General features: G+C 44.0%; 1 protein-coding gene and 1 non-coding gene across 4 annotated transcripts in view; both read left to right on the top strand.

Moving 5' to 3' along the window:
• Positions 1 to 13,003, top strand: part of CDC123 (cell division cycle 123) — a 59,176-nt gene extending 46,173 nt beyond the window's left edge. For 2 of the 3 annotated variants that reach the window (XM_027121634.1, XM_027121633.1), the window contains exons 10-12: positions 8,222 to 8,347; positions 11,788 to 11,925; positions 12,719 to 13,001. In XM_027121634.1, the coding sequence (XP_026977435.1) occupies positions 8,222 to 8,347; positions 11,788 to 11,925; positions 12,719 to 12,745 (291 nt within the window). In that variant the 3' untranslated portion in view covers positions 12,746 to 13,001. Of the gene's footprint in view, positions 1 to 8,221; positions 8,348 to 11,787; positions 11,926 to 12,718 lie in introns of all 3 variants that reach the window. The other variant, XM_027121632.1, reaches the window with a different exon arrangement.
• Positions 13,004 to 16,339: 3,336 nt separating this feature from the next.
• TRNAG-UCC (transfer RNA glycine (anticodon UCC)) lies at positions 16,340 to 16,412 on the top strand. The gene has a single exon. It is a non-coding gene; the product is annotated as a tRNA-Gly (tRNA).
• The last annotated feature ends 809 nt before the right edge of the window (positions 16,413 to 17,221 follow it).

Genomic DNA, 17,221 nt, shown 5'->3' on the forward strand with positions numbered 1-17,221 from the left:
TACTATGATTGTGTTACTGTCGATTTCCCCTTTTATGGCTGTTAGTATTTGCCTTATGTATTGAGGTGCTCCTATGTTGGGTGCATAAATATTTACAATTGTTATATCTTCTTGGATTGATCCCTTGATCATTATGTAGTGTCTTTCTTTGTCTCTTGTAATAGTCTTTGTTATAAAGTCTATTTTGTCTGATATGAGAATTGTTACTCCAGCTTTCTTTTGATTTCCATTTGCATGGAATATCTTTTTCCATCCCCTCACTTTTAGTCTGTATGTGTCCCTAGGTCTAAAATGGGTCTCTTGTAGACAGCATATATACGGGTCTTGTTTTTGTATCCATTCAACCGGTCTGTATCTTTTGGTTGGAGTATTTAAGCCATTTAAATTTAAGGTAATTACCGATATGTGTGTTCCTATTCCCATTTTCTTAATTGTTTTGGGTTTGTTATTGTAGGTCTTTTCCTTCTCTTGTGTTTCCTGCCTAGAGAAGTTCCTTTAGCATTTGTTGTAAAGCTGGTTTGGTGGTGCTGAATTCTCTTAGCTTTTGCTTGTCTGTAAAGATTTTAATTTCTCTGTTAAATCTGAATGAGATCCTTGCTGGGTAGAGTAATCTTGGTTGTAGGTTTTTCTCCTTCATCACTTTAAATATGTCCTGCCACTCCCTTCTGGCTTGCAGAGTTTCTGCTGAAAGATCAGCTATTAACCTTATGGGGATTCCCTTATGTGTTATTTATTGTTTTTCCCTTGCTGCTTTTAATATCTGTTCTTTGTATTTAATTTTTGATAGTTTGATTTTATTTATTTATATATTTTTTGCGGTACGCAGGCCTCTCACTGTTGTGGCCTCTCCTGTTGCGGAGCACAGGCTCCGGACACGCAGGCTCAGCAGCCATGGCTCACGGGCCCAGCCACTCCGCGGCATGTGGGATCTTCCCAGACCAGGGCATGAACCTGTGTCCCCTGCATCGGCAGGCAGACTCTCAACCACTGCGCCACCAGGGAAGCCCCGATAGTTTGATTAGTAAGTGTCTTGGCGTGTTTCTCCTTGGATTTATCCTGTATCGGACCCTCTGTGCTTCCTGGACTTGATTAACTATTTCCTTTCCGATATTAGGGAAGTTTTCAAGTATTAATCTCTTCAAATATTTTCTCAGTCCCTTTCTTTTTCTCTTCTTCTTCTGAGACCCCTATAATTCAAATGTTGGTGCATTTAATGTTGTCCCAGAGGTCTCTGAGACTGTCCTCAATTCTTTTCCTTCTTTTTTCTTTATTCTGCTCTGCAGTAGTTATTTCCACTATTTTATCTTCCAGGTCCCTTATCTGTTCTTCTGCCCCAGTTATTCTGCTATTGATCCCTTCTAGAGAATTTTTAATTTCATTTACTGTGTTGTTCATCACTGTTTGTTTGTTCTTTAGTTCTTCTAGGTCCTTGTTAAACATTTCTTGTATTTTCTCCATTCTATTTCCAGGATTTTTGATCGTCTTTACTATCATTATTCTGAATTCTTTTTCAGAAAGACTGCCTATTTCCTCTTCATTTGTTAGGTCTGGTGGGTTTTTATCTTGCTCTTTCATCTGTGGTGTGTTTCTCTGTGTTCTCATTTTGCTTAACCTACTGTGTTTGGGGTCTCCTTTTCACAGGCTGCAGGTTCATAGTTCCCGTTGTTTTGGTGTCTGTCCCCAGTGGCTAAGGTTGGTTCAGTGGGTTGTGTAAGCTTCCTGGTGGAGGGGACTAGTGCCTGTGTTCTCGTGGATGAGGCTGGATCTTGTCTTTCTGTTGGGCAGGTCCACATCTGGTGGTGTGTTTTGGGATGTCTGTGGCCTTACTATGATTTTAGGCAGCCTCTGTGCTAATGGATGGGGTTGTGTTCCTGTCTTGCTAGTTGTTTGGCATAGGGTGTCCAGCACTGTAGCTTCCTGGTCGTTGAGTGGAGCTGGGTCTTGGCATTCATATGGAGATCTCTGGGAGATTTTTGCCGTTTAATATTATGTGGAGCTGGGAGGTCTTTTGTGGACCTGTGTCCTGAACTTGACTCTCCCACCTCAGTGGCACAGCCCTGACGCCTGGCTGGAGCACCAAGAGCCTGTCCTCCACACAGATCAGAATAAAAGGGAGCAAAAACAGAAAAAAAGAAGAAGATAAAAGAAAAGTTATTAAAATAAAACATAATTATTAAGAGAAAAATTTTAAAAAGTAAAAAAAAAAAAAAAAAAGGACAGGCAGAACCCTAGGACAAATGGTAAAAGCAAAGCTATACAGACAAAATCATACCCAGAAGCATACACATACACACTCACAAAAAGAGAAAAGGGGAAAAAAATATATATTTATCGTTGCTCCCAAAGTCCACCTCCTCAATTTGGGATGATTCGTTGTTTATTCAGGTATTCCACAGATGCAGGGTACATCAAGTTGACTGTGGAGCTTTAATCCGCTGCTCCTGAGGCTGCTGGGAGAGATTTCCCTTTCTCTTTGTTCTCCCAGCTCCCGGGGCTCAGCTTTAGGATTTGGACCCGCCTCTCCGTGTAGGTCGCCTGAGGGCATCTGTTCTTCGCTCAGACAGGACAGGGTTAAAGGAGCCGCTGATTCGGGGGCTCTGGCTCACTCAGGACGGGGCGAGGGAGGGGTGTGGATGTGGGGCAAGCCTGCGGCGGCAGAGGCCAGCGTGACGTTGCACCAGCCTGAGGCGCACCGTGCGTTCTCCCGGGGAAGTTGTCCCTGGATCACGGGACCCTGGCAGTGGCGGGCTGCACAGGCTCCCAGGAGGGGAGGTGTGGATAGTGACCTGTGCTTGCACACAGGCTTCTTGGTGGCGGCAGCAGCAGCCTTAGCGTCTCATGCCTTTCTCTGGGGTCCGCGCTGTTAGCCACGGCTCGCGCCCATCTCTGGAGCTCCTTTAAGCAGTGCTCTTAATCCCCTCTCCTCGAGCACCCCGAAACAATGGTCTCTTGCCTCTTCGGCAGCTCCAGACTTTTTCCCGGACTCTCTCCTGGCTAGCCGTGGTGCACTCAGCCCCTGCAGGCTGTGTTCATGCCGCCAACCCCAGTCCTCTCCCTGCCATCCGACCGAAGCCCGAGCCTCAGCTCCCAGCCCCCCACCCGGCCCAGCGGGGGAGCAGACAAGCCTCTCGGGCTGGTGAGTGCTGGTCGGCCCTGACCCTCTGTGCGGGAATCTCCCCGCTTTGCCCTCCGCACCCCGTTGCTGCGCTCTCCTCTGCGGCTCCGAAGCTTTCCCCCTCCGTCACCCGCAGTCTCCACCCGCGAAGGGGCTTCCTAGCGTGTGGAAGCCTTTCCTCCTTCACGGCTCCCTCCCACTGGTGCAGGTCACGTCCCTATTCTTTTGTCTCTGTTTTTTTTTTTTTTTCTTTTGCCCTACCCAGGTACGTGGGGAGTTTCTTGCCCTTTGGGAGGTCTGAGGTCTGCTGCCAGCGTTCAGTACGTGTTTTGTAGGAGCTGTTCCACGTGTAGATGTATTTCTGATGTATTTGTGGGGAGGAAGGTGATCTCCGCGTCTTACCCTTACGCCATCTTGAAGCTCCTCCCACGTGTGTGTCTTCACGGGTGATGGCATCGGTTAAGAGTTAGAAAGAGGAGGCATGAACTGAGATGTGGTACTAGAGATGTCACCTGGCAGAATTTCAGCTTAGTGGAAACAAATCTTAGAGAAAGGACGGGGAGCTGGCACAGTAGAATGGGTAGGAACCTGAGCTGGTGTGCGCCCATGGCTCTGTTCTAAAGCCGGACCCCGGCCACATCCAGTCAGTCACGCACCATTGTTTATCGAGAGCCTGTCCTGTGTTAGATGCTGGGCTTCTAACAAGCAGCTTCCAACCAGATGATCTCTCGACTGTCAAGGAGCTTATCTTCGAGACTTAAGCGTTCCAGGATTGGCCTGGTAGCGAGCAGGATGGAATCAGTGAGGGAGGGAGGGAACCTAGCCCATTGCCCTGAATGTGCGGCTCAGAAGAGCTTTATTCTCATTTAATTCAGCATCTCCCTTAGTCCATACCACCCTGTGAGTTGTGTTATTTGTTCCCATTGTTCAGATATTCAGTCTGAAGCATTTCTGTTCTAATGCACTTATATTTAATGGCATTTGAAAATTTGGGGTTTGCTGGGGTGTCTCAGTATTTCCCTGGCACATGTCCAGGTCTGCTGTGGTTCAGTAGGGCTGGCAGGTCCGTGCACATGTGTGAGTTGGTGAAACAGCTATATAAATGTCTTAAGTGAAGTTGGACATGGACGTCAGTAATTATGACTGTGATCTGACAGAACTGAAAGCAGTTTGCGTGCTTTTAAATTGGGAAACACGCCAGTGTAAACATCCTGACGGTTTCTGAGAAGAGATGTCAGCCATGATGTAAAACTCATTTGCGTTCATTCAGTGGTACTTGTATCACTGTTTCTTAGACATTGTCTTGAATATATAATTTTATGGCTACTCTGTGAGAAAGCTAACTCTTTTATGTTGGTCTCTGATCTGAAGTATAACCAAAGTGTATCTAGGCTTGGTGACACTCTAATGTGTCCACGTTCTGACAGCAACTGGGCAGGTGGACTCAGTGTTGAGAGCTTCTACCTGCCCGGTATGTCAGAGCTACAGCGCCCCCATCCAGTAGGTCTGGGACGAGGCCTTGGAATATGTATTTTAAGAAGCTTTTTGGAAGCAACCTAAGTGTCCATCATCGGATGAATGGATAAAGAAGGTGTGGCACATATATACAATGGAATATTACTCAGCCATAAAAAGAAACGAAATTGAGGTATTTGTAGTGAGGTGGATGGACCTAGAGTCTGTCATACAGAGTGAAGTAAATCAGAAAGAGAAAAACAAATACCATATGCTAACACATACATATGGAATCTAAGAAAAAAAAAAACGGTCATGAAGAACCTAGGGGTAAGACGGGAATAAAGATACAGACCTACTAGAGAATGGACTTGAGGATATGGGGAGGGAGAATGGTAAGCTGTGACAAAGCGAGAGAGTGGCATGGACATATATACACTACCAAACGTAAGGTAGATAGCTAGTGGGAAGCAGTCGCATAGCACAGGGAGATCAGCTCAGCTCAGTGCTTTGTGACCACCTAGAGGGGTGGGATAGGGAGGGTTGTGGAACATTCTGCAGAATGTCTGACCAGTAATCTGCAAAACTGTCAAGGTCATTGAAAACAAGAGTCTGAGAGACTGTGAAAACCAAGAGAAGCCTAAGGAGACATGACCATTAAGTGTGATGTGGTATCGCTGATGAGATCCTAGAACAGGAAAAGGAAATTAGAATACAGTTAAGAAAAATAAAAGACAAACCAAGAGCTGGGAGAAAATATGTGCAATACACATTTCTGATAAAGAACTTCTATCTAAAATTACACAAATGACTCTTAAAACTCAACAACAACAAACAAGAACTAAATTTAAAAACTGGGCGGAGTACATTAAAACTCTCTGTACTATATTTGCAATAACTATAAATCTAAAACTGTTCTAAAATAAAAGTTTATTTTTAAAGGAAAAAAAGCTTCTTAAGTGATGATAATGCACAACTAGAATTTAGAATAACTACTTTAGGTACTTGAAAAATGATTCGGGTCCCCCCATGTATGTTTTTTTGGTATGGTTATTGTCTTGTCATTAATTTCATTGCTTTTGGGGATGGATATCATCTTGTATCTTTGATATTGTTGAGAATGGATCTGCAGCCTCATCATTTTTTATTTTTTATTTCTGTCTTACGAGTGATTGAGAAAGAAAGTACAATTTCTAATGTGCTAAGTATTCTTTAGGTATTTGTTAGATTAAGCTTGTTAATGTTATTAGTGTGAAAATATACATAGAAGGTCTGATTCTTAACCTTGCTCCTCTGCACTCCTAGGGTGTTAGTTTCTTATGTATCCTTCCAGTATTTCTTGATGCAAAAACAAGCAGGATACTTATTTTTTTCCATCTTTCTTACACAAGAGTTAGCATATGATATACGCTTGCACCTTGCTTTTTATACTTTTTAAAAACAGTGTATCTTGCAGAGCTTTCCATTTTCTTACAAGGCATAGTATTTCATTATGTGGATGTACTGTCTAGTTTGATGAGTCACTTCCCTGTGGATGAATGCTTAGCTTGTTTCTAGTCTTTTACACACTGTGCTATGGTGAACAGTCCATATACTGGTGTGTGCATGTCCTGGTCTGAACTGAACTCTTTCAAGGAGTAGACTCTGTGTTACTGATCTTTATGCCCTCATGCCTGGCACGGTGTTTGGTGCATAGAGATTTAATTGGGTGGATGGGGGGGGGTGGTCAGTTGGTTGATATTAGGAAGGTCGGTGTGACCACTCTTGTCTGATGGGTTGCCTAAAAGCAGAATTTCTCAGGATGTCTTGTTCCTGAGGTGTGACATGGAAAACATATTACAGGTTTGAAATCCTTATCTTGATAGTTTTATGCCTGATTACAGCTGGCTTATTTTTCTTTAAACTAGAGGATGGCTTCTGAACTACAGAACAAATTCTGCCAGCTATCAGTCCTAACAGTGGTGATTCTATTTGTTTTTTACAATGTGGCATATTTTTAGTTTATACAGCTAAATATTCTGATGCTAACAGGTGCAAAAGTTTTTTTTTTCTTTCTTTTTAATAAGGAGATAGTTTTACTGGTTATAAAATCTCAAGTCAAAATGGTTTGAATTTTAGAAAGTACTCATTTTGTTAAAATAACATACAGTATATCAGAGACATCTGAGTAATCGCTGAAAAAGCAAAGCTGAAATCATACCAAGGAGTTGATTGATGGCTGACATTTCACGTAGTCAGAGAAGGTACGAGTGGGCACCAAACTGAAGTGAGGATACAAGTCAAGTGGCAAGAAGGAATTGCAGGGTTTCTCCTGGGGATTGTAGAAACCAGGAAACTTAGCCAATGGTATATGGTAGAAACTTCCTGCAGTAGTTCTTTGCCTCTTATTAGAGGTTTCTAGTTTGCAGCCAATCCTAGGAAGATGTTTCATCTTTCTTAAACTTTTCCTTTAACACAGATGAGAAACAGTGCTAGATATTAGTAATGCTGGCTTAGCAGTCCAGTTCCTTTTCAATTTTACACATGCGCGGCTGATCAAGACACGATTGCTACACATTTACAGAAAAAACTACCAACAACAAAACGGTACGATTAAATAAATGTCTCAGTGAGAAAAATCAAAAGGAGCAAAGATAAACGTTTCAACGAAACATTTATCTAGTAAAATGTCACATAACGTCTCCGTGATCAAATGTGTTGACTTTAATCTCCTGGCAGGATTTCACAGATTCTCCAGCTCCTTTACGTCAGTGCTCTGCCACTTTATACCAAGGTGCAAAGGTGCAGACTCTGTCTGACTTGGGTCAGAGGTGTCCTTTCCCTGAGGCTGGAACCTATCACTTTGGCCATCGCTACTCTCAGAGTAGGAGAAGATGGCTTTTCTTTTAAAGGTTGATTTCTTTTCTTCATCTCCCTTTCATGTACCATCAAGTTCTGTCATGCAGAGAAAACAGTTATTACATTGAAATGAAAGACAGCTGAGCATTTTCTTATGTCTTTTGCGTGTTTAAAAAAAACAAGCCTCGGGCTTCCCTGGTGGTGCAGTGGTTGAGAGTCTGCCTGCCGATGCAGGGGACACGGGTTCGTGCCCCGGTCCAGGAAGATCCCACATGCCGCAGAGCGGCTGGGCCCGTGAGCCATGGCCGCTGAGGCTGCGCGTCCGGAGCCTGTGCTCTGTGACGGGAGAGGCCACAACAGTGAGAGGCCCCCGTACCTCAAAAAAACAAAAACAAAACAAGCCTTTGCAGAAACCTCTCAGGGCTCAGGCGTGGTGCTGAGAACTGCTGGCCTCTTCATGAAAGATTATTGAAGTCACCCTTGAGAGCATTGCAGTCATGCTACTTCGGTGGAACCATTTTGTGAGATTTTCCTTTCCCTGCTTGGGTTTTTGACATAAAATTCTCGTGTGATTGGAGGCGGAAGTCTCCGTAGGGTCTCTCCTCCGCCTTTACGGGCGGCCTCCCCTTTGGCGCTGTGCCTGCACCACTTAGACAGGCGGCCCCTTCTCAGATGGGGCCTGGAGGAAACTGTCTTTTGAAAGAAGTGATATGATTTTTAAGATGACCTTTTGGGTAGAATAAGATGATCTTTCTGATAAGCCAGATTACAGACTTTATTTCATACTTATTGATCTTTCTTTCTGTACTGCAGGGGAAGGTGTGGCTGATTGATTTTAATCCATTTGGTGAAGTCACAGATGCGCTGCTGTTTACTTGGGACGAACTGTTATCTGGAAGAAACTTAAAGGGTGATTTTAGTGAAGAAGCCCTGGAGCAGGTAAGATGATCAGAAAGATCCCCAGGAAGCCTGTCAGGCCACTGAGGAATTGCTTGCTGGTTCTCCAGGCGCTGACACAGATTTACTCAGAGATGCTTTGCTGAGTTCTTCGTTTCGTACTCTCTCGTGAATGTTTTCTGGCTTTCACAAAATAGTTGTATTAGAGAAAGGGTGTGCGCTTTGATTTCTTCACTTCACTTTGTCTAAAGTGAAGATGATCATCTGATAGTTTCTTTTCTGGTTATTTTTCTTTCTCTTGGCTCTTCTGTCTTGCCCACCTGAGAATCCGGACGGTGGGTCAGGTCACGCATCTGTTTATTCTGGTTCCAGCCCCGGGCTGCCACGCACGGTTAGAGGGATGTCGCCCCGATGCGCAGACGGGGCGGGGAGGGGGCTTGTCCCAGTCATCACCCCCAGCTTCCTGTGGGCTCTGACCGCAGGTTCTGTCGCCCTCACCAACGTCCCCTCCTGCTGTCCACGGTGGCCGTTCCACGCACTCCACGCTCCTCTGAGCTTCCGTCCATCGCTCCTGTTCTCCTCAGCAGCTGCTTTCATGTCTTCCCTCTTAGGAAAAGAGAATCCATCGGTGAGAACTCACTCCGTTTAACTGTCGTCAAACCTACAGACTTAACTGCATCCTTCCTTCCGAGTCTCGTCTCTGCCCCTGCGTCTCTCCAGGTTCCTGGGGCTACCATCTGTCTTCTTTCCTTTTTCCAGTCTCTTCCTTTCTCTGTAAGCAAGTAACCGTGTTCTGACGCCTCCTGTCATAGAAAGCAAGACTTCCCTCAGCCCCGTAATGCCTGCTCATTTTTAAAGGAAATTCTAAAGTCACCCATAATCCCACCTCCTCGAGAACCACTGTTAATATTCTGGTGTGTAACCTGCCTGCACATACACACGAGGCTTTCTAAAGTAAATGAGAGTGCTCTGCGTCTACAGTTCTGTCCACGGAGCTCTTCATTTCGTACTCTCTCGTGAGTGTTTTCTGTCTTTTACAAAATAGTTTTATTTTCACACGGTTGTTTAAAAACACACAGAGAGAATTAGAAAGAGGCGAGACTTGAAATCCTACTACCTAGAAATTGCCATTCTTACCACCTCTGTTAAGGTTTTCTGGGCATTTTTTGTGTATATACACATGTGCGTGCACACATTATCTTGGCAGTGGGGTCCTGCGAGTTCCTCTCCTGCTGTCGGGCCACTCGCTAGTCCTGTGGCCACCGCTCCCCAGCCTGCTTGCCGCCGGGCCTCCCCTGGCTCCCCCCGCTTCGCCACCCCCCCCCCCGCCTCGCCCCCGGTTCCGAAGAAACTGCTTGTGGTGAGGGCTCCACCAACGTGTCAGGAATTCCAGCGAGCAGTGCACGGCCCTGCTCTTCCTTAACGCTGGGCCGCATCTGAGCTGTTACCTCTTGTTCCTGTCACACCCTTTCCCCTGGTTTCTGTGACGCCTGCTCGCCTCCCGGCTTTCTTCCTGCTTCTCCGGCTGCTGCCTTGCCCTCTGTGGGAACATCTTTCCTTCTGTCTGTCTCTGATATAGTCCTTTTCATCCTTACTCTGTCCCGGGCCGTCCTGGGCCTTGTTTTTCTAGATCTGACTGTGGTCCCTGTTTTCCACATCAAGGCGCTTGCCCTGCTGTGTGGGCCTCGCCTGCGGACTTGCCTGCCTCCTGCCTCGGGCTGTAGGTTTCCGAGCCCATTGATGGGGTCTCTGTTCTCCATGTGTCTTTGGGGCTGCACACAGTGCCAGGCACAGCTAAGCTTGATCGAATTAGTGAATGAAGGGATCTTATTCCTGCTGGCATCTTAAGAGTTGTGGGCCATTAAATCTGAGTGTCAAGGAAGAAGATTTGGCACAAGGTTATTTTTTTTTGCGGTACGCGAGCCTCTCACTGTTGTGGCCTCTCCCGCTGCGGAGCACAGGCTCCGGACGCTCAGGCTCAGCGGCCATGGCTCACGGGCCCAGCCGCTCCGCGGCATGTGGGATCCTCCCGGACCGGGGCACGAACCCATGTCCCCTGCATCGGGAGGTGGACTCTCAACCACTGTGCCACCAGGGAAGCCCACACAAGGTTATTTTTAAATATGAGGGACAGAGTTATTGGATAGAAACAGTTTACACAAGATTCATTGTATGATCCAAATTCATTCATTCTTCCTTCCCTCCCTCCCTCCCTTTCTTTCTTCTTAATGTAAACAACCTCATATTGGAGGTTGGGGATGACAGAAGGGCAACAGGAACTGGCCCCTGCCTTTCCCCAGCATCACCTCCCGTCTGTCCTCCACCGCAAAGAGATCTGCCTTCCTTGTGTTCCTTGAAGCCACAAAGCCCTGCCTGGCCTTCAGGTCTTTGCACTGGTCGTTTCCACTGCCTCCAAAGCCGTGTTCACTCCCAGACCTCACGAGGCTGCTTTCCTCCTACTTCTCAGTTCTCAGTCCAGGCGTTGCCTCCTGAGCAAGGTCCCACCTGGCCCCCCTCTAAAGAGGAGTCTGCATGGTTCTCCTCTTACCGTAGTGCCCTGCTCTTTTGTTTTTATAACACTTTTTACTCTCTGGAACAAGCTTGTTAATTTATTATTTGCTTGCTTGGTGGCTGTCTACCATCTTGTTTTCCAGTTTTTCTCCCACCCCTAGAACAGGGTCCAGCAGACAGGTGTTTCATGAGAACTTGTCAGATGGCTGGTCTGTCTGTCATAAGGTGTGGCCTGCTTTCTAGGGCTCCATGGTCCTGTTCCACCCAAGTTCCCGGCCTGTCTCCACATGCTGGACGCGATCCATCCCTCACCTAGGTCTCTGCCACCCATGAAGCCCAAACACAAGGCCTCTGGCTCTGAAATCCTCTTCAGCACCAGGCAACATGTGAATATCCTATGCAAGACTCAGAGCATGTACAGTAAAGAATGTGAAGACTTGTTAAATATGATCCTTGAATTTGCAGTTTTACATAGGTGCTGAGAGGAATCTACAAATAAGTCTGTAAAATGCCGTGAGAAAAGCACAGCAGCATTAGGGGTTCGGAGCACTCGTTTGCCCTTACTGTTGACTCTGTTCTCTAAGGCGTATTTCCAGCAGTGCACCTGTGGAAAGCGACAATGTTTATAAAGCATGCTGGCCTGTGTGGGACCACTCGAGGCAGCCTCAGGCCTGGAGAGACCCGCAGCCCTTCGTGGCCATGGTGGCTGCACACCCAGCACTCAGGGACCACCTAGCCCCCCGCAGGGACTCTGGCTTCAGATACCTTAGATGTGTATTTTCTTGTGAACATGTGGAAGTGTTTTTAAAACCTTGGTGCTTTCTTTTACTTCAGTATCTGATTTTCTTCCCTACGTAGTACAGAAGAGGACATGGAGTGGGAATTGCTACACCGGTATCTTTTTCAGTTTGAAGAGTAGACTTAAAAAAGGACTTTCTCAGCGACTTTCCTTTTTCTTTTCCTTTGTAAAGGATGCTCCGGCCTTCCGTTGCACCAACAGCGAGGTCACAGTTCAGCCGAGTCCCTACCTGAGCTGCCGGCTGCCCAAGGACTTTGTGGACCTCTCCACCGGGGAGGACGCTCACAAACTCATCGATTTTCTGAAACTGGTAAGGTTTATGTGTACTTAGTAGGCTGGCCAGCTCTGCTTTCAAGTTGACTCTTTAATATTTCACTTTAGTTATATACCACATAGACTTTTATTTGATGATTGGGAATTAATGGGCAAGAATTACTAATTGAGGTCATTTTATAATGACATATGTCAAGTAAGCTGAAAGATTAATTTATTGATTAAAATGACAAAATGTTTTTTATGTGTATGGTTTGAGTAATTTTCATAATACTTGTAATCTTGAAGAAAGTATGTATAGTTGACCCTTAAACAACCAGGGGAAAATCCACATATGATTTACAATGAACCCTTCGTATCCACGGTTCTGCATCCATGGATTCAGCCGGCGGTGGGTCCTCAGTACCGCAGTATTTGCTACTGAAGCAAATCCACATGTAAGTGGGCTGTGAAGTTCAAACCCATGTTGTTCAAGGGTGAACTGTATACTGTTATAGGGCTGAGAGCAGATCAGATCTCTCCTGTGGGTACTCCAGGGGGAAGGTGAGTATTTGTATTTGTGTGTGTTTCTGGGTGGGAATATTTGTGCATAAAGAAGAAAGAGAACGAAGTGTTCAAATATCTTGAGGATAATGTGCCCAGGAGCCAAAGTGATAAACTACTTTAATGAACTACATAAGGCATGGGTTTTTTTCCATGATAATTTTCAACCACATCTTTTGCTACGGACCTCTAGAAAATTATACTTGCTGACAGAAAAAGCGATCTTGGCTGAGCAAATATCCCAATTAGAATGTGCTGTTTTAATGCATCTTGGTTTCCTTTGACAGAAAAGGAATCAGCAAGAGGATGACTGATTAGCATGCTAGAGTTCAAGGCCAAGTCACACAGGAAACCACTGCTGCTTCTGGAGGCCGTACATAGTCCACAACCTCCTATTAACCCAGTCAGCGGGGGAGGGGGAGGGGGCAGCGTGGAAGTCAGTGGCTTTTTATATTCATGTATAAAACTGGGGGAAATGGAGGGACTTTGCTACTTGTAAAAATAACACAATAAATAGATCTTAAACATAGGAAACCATCCCGTTCTGATGATAAAATACTTTCTATGAAATACCTTGTTCTTTAGGCTCAGTCTGTTTATATTTATCTCTGTTCCTTGTGCTATTTTTTTTATACCTGGCAGGTAGCTGGGCAAGTTTATATTTGTTATACAGAAATGGGTTCTTTCTTTATCATTACTTTTCCCATTGAAAAAATAGAACCTTATATTACTATAGAAAATATTTTTCCTACTTTGAGGCTTTTCATGTAATTTTTCTATCAGTTGAGCTTCGGTTTGGGTATAGTTAAAATAATACAGACTTCTCAAACTGTCAACCATGCATTTCAGTATAGTACCTTAATGTGTATCCCTAAAACTATCACAGATATAATTCAGCCTTTCAAACAATTATTGGAATTTGGGGGGAGGTAGATTCACTTTTTGAGGCCACCGTTTTAGTAATTCTTCAGTGTCGTGACTGATGATATGTCAGTGATACCCGATTTACTCAGCACTCACTAAATGCTAAGACGCTCTGCTAAGTGCTCTTTCTGTGGTATTTTACAGCACGGAGCAATTTAAGAAAACAGACGTTACAGTTTCCTAGGGTATCTATCTAATGTGGTATCAAAGAATATTTTACTAGTTGGAGGTATGTTTCTCAACATCAGAGAGCATGTGCTCCCATAGAAAGATAACAGAGAAGTGGGGCGAAATCTCCCCTTTCTGTGTAGTTAAGGCAGATTACGTGTAGTGATGAAAGATATCATTTCTCATTAGGTTATTTCGAATTCTAGCTTGCTGTGTGGTTTCTCCGTTACAGTCACTTGATATTGGTGTTTAAAATACAAAGATCAAGTGTATCAAATGCCATTTCTGAGGCCAACTGTTTGAGGTATAAGTGCTTCAAAAATATTTTTGTTTTTTAAACTGCTCATGGCCTTCTGTTAACTCATAATGGAGGGATCTATTGTTGTGAGTTGATTTCATCTTAGCTCCGAAGCTGGCTTCGCCAAGATGACACTTGACCAGTCAAAAAAAGGAAATGTATTTGATACCAATTGAAAAAGTTCAGACTATGTATAATAAAAAGACTCAAGCAAAATTTAGCAAACAGTTTATAGAAAGGACAATTCTTGGTGTAAAACTCATTAACTTTTTACTTTAATTTTCCTGAGGGTATGATTGAGTTGAACTCGCACCTCCCTTTTAAAAATGTGATTTGGTACATTGTTTCTGTAGTATATTTAATTCTAGTTGATTATCCTGGTGTTGATATTAAATATAGGATAACATGCAGGAAATATTCTCCTAATTCAGATGTCATTTATGCCTGCCTAAAGATTAGTTTTCGAATTATCCTTTTATTATGTTGGCTTTATCTATTCTTTCTTTGAGGTACCTCAGGTTTGCACTTGAATTTAGAGAGTGGATACACGTGTGATTCCTTAGTCTGGTTCTGAAATCCTGCCTTCGGAAGAGAAGACATTACAGATCTTGATTCTGACAGGTTGGGATAAACACGTTTACTTTGTCCTGCAGGCAGTGGCATGTAGCACAGGCCTTGCCAACAGCAGACTTTGCTAAAAGTTCTGTTTAAAGAAGTGTCGTTTGGATCTGCATTTTCTGAGTTCATAGATCTTTCCCATCTACTCAGCTTTTTTTTTTTTTTTTTTTTTTGGAAATTGAGGATCATGTCTTGTTAAAAAGCAAACAAAGCTTGTGTGACTGAGTTCTTCAGCTTAAATTTGTTTTCTTACCTATAAACTGGGAGAATAATAAACTCATGCCTCCGTTAAATGAGATGTAAAGCTTTTCATGTAGTGCATCGTACGCAAGCCCCTAAGAAATGGCAGCTGTTGTTACCATTCTGCTTTGCAGACTTCTGTAATTTAAAGGCAAATTCTTTCTGACCAAAAAAATTTTGAGTGGAAAGGGACTTCAGAGATCATTCAGCCCACTTTCTTTTCCTTTTTCCCTCCTTCCCTTTCCTCTTTTTCCCTTCCTTTTTTTTTTTTTACAGAAAACTGCTCACAGAAGTTAAGACTTGTCCAAAATTGTAGCAGAATCAGAACCACAAAAGAACCTCTAGTCTAATGCTGCTCTCTAAGGATTTGTAGCCTAATATTTTTTGTAGATAAGTTTCAACCAGAGCAAATTATTATTTTAATAATAAAATTTTCAAAAAGAATTGTTTTTTAAATAAAAGTAAGTACAGATTCGTTTCACACATCTCTGTGCAGAGGAATTAAATAAAAAGATACTAAATATAGAGAAATTAAATGAAGAAATAACTGAAAGATCTAATTCAATTTCATGTTTGTATTAACTAGGCTGATCTTGAGAGGAGACTTAGCCATCTTTAAACATTTTAAAGACAGAATTCCTATTTAACTAAACGTTTTATTCATGTGTTGTCTTGGCTCATAGAAAACAGTTTCAGTAAGTGTTCTAAGAAAAGAAATAGTGATAAACTCACCCTCCATACGCACTGCAGCTCTATTATGTATACACATTAAGAAGAGGCTTGAGGAATGGCAATATAAGACCTAGTAACAAAAAAGTGGTTGAAGCAGCAGCTAAATGCCCCATGTCATGAGCTTAGGCAGTGAGTCTGGCATTAATTACCTGAAGAGAGAATGCATTCAAATGTGTCTTTTTTTTTTTTTAACCAGGGAAACCAAATAAAATGATGCTTCTAAATACATATAGACAGAAAAATTAACAGAGGTGGAACATTAAGGTAAAGATGCTGAGGCAGCGACTTGTTCATCCAGCAGACATTTTTCGGGTCCAGGACAGTGTTAGATGCTGTGTGTACATCTTAAGCGTCCTGCCTTCAGAGACCTAACAGGATACAGGACACCATGATAGACTCGTACGTAAAGAAGGAGGGTTTGATGAGTTGCAGCAACTTGAAGACCTCTGTGGGTGCAGAAAGAGCGGTCAGGGCCTCGTCCAGGTGAGATGTTGGGATTTCATTCTCAGGTGAGGCGGGAGGCCATTGGGAGGTTTACGCAAAGGAGAGACATAATCTCATTTAGGGCTTTGAGGTGTTACTCTGGTTTCTGGGTGGGAAGCGGAGCGATCAGTTAGGAGACAGTGACTCGTGATGGTCAGGGTGGCCCCTGCTGCGGGGGAAGGCGGTGTGAAGACATGAAGTGCAAAGATTGGGAATACAGCCAAGGGGAAGCCCTGATGGGATGTAGGGCGTGAAGGAGAAGGAGGGTGTGAGCTGCCGGGTGGAGGGGAGGCAGTTTTCTAAGCATGAGAAGGAATAAAAGGGAACCAGGTTAGGGAGGGAAATCAAGACCTCCGTCTTGGACATGAAGAATTTGAGATTGCAGTGACTTACCAAGTAAACATGTCGAGAGACAGTTGGATTTAACAATTAGAACTTGGGGAATTCCCTGGTGGTCCAGTGGTTAGGACCCGGCACTTCCACTGCTGTGGGCCCAGGTTCAATCCCTGGTCGGGGAACTAAGGTCCCACGAGCCACACAGTGCGGCTAAAACAACCCCCAAAAAACAATTGGAACTTCTGTGGAACAGTGGGAGCAGATCAAAAGCCTGGTAAATTGGGAAAGAAAGCCAGGGGGTGGCATTATGTCCAGCTATGTGGGACACTGCTAAGGAGTTAGATAAGGCGGGCTTCCCTCATGGCGCAGTGGTTAAGAACCTGCCTGCCAGTGCAACAGACACGGGTTCGAGCCCTGATCCTGGAAGATCCCACATGCCGCAGAGCAACTAAGGCTGTGCGCCACAACTACTGAGCCCACACTCTAGAGCCCACAAGCCACAACTACTGAAGCCAGTGCACCTAGAGCCCGTGCTCTGCAGCAAGAGAAGCCACTGCAATGAAAAGCCCGTGCACCTCAACAGAGAGTAGACCCTGCCTGCTGCAACTAGAGAAAGCCCGCGTGCAGCAATGAAGACCCAGCAGAGCCAAAAAAAAAAAAAAAAAAATTAGATAAGGCAACAAAAAAAGTTCTTACAGGTTGAAATCTTTTAATTTGTTGGAAGACTTAATGTGGGTGTTTAATGTGAATTTAGACCGGTGATTCTTACTGATATTTATGTATAAAGTACAAATCTCTCTTCGTACCACAGAAGTTAATATTTAGCAATATAATTATTTTGAGATTCTTTAATTGATCATTTAATTTTGTTAAAGTCTCAGTATGAACTGAGATGACTTAAATTGGGTTTTCTGCATCACTGATTTTTTTGACTGTTGGACACTCACATTTAATGGGTAGAGTTCTTAGGTGGATTATCTCACCATGTACT

Source organism: Aethalodelphis obliquidens, unplaced genomic scaffold, assembly GCF_003676395.1.
Source record: "Aethalodelphis obliquidens isolate GAN/ISIS:26980383/991018 unplaced genomic scaffold, ASM367639v1 scaffold23, whole genome shotgun sequence".
NCBI classification, from domain to species: Eukaryota; Metazoa; Chordata; class Mammalia; order Artiodactyla; family Delphinidae; genus Aethalodelphis; species Aethalodelphis obliquidens.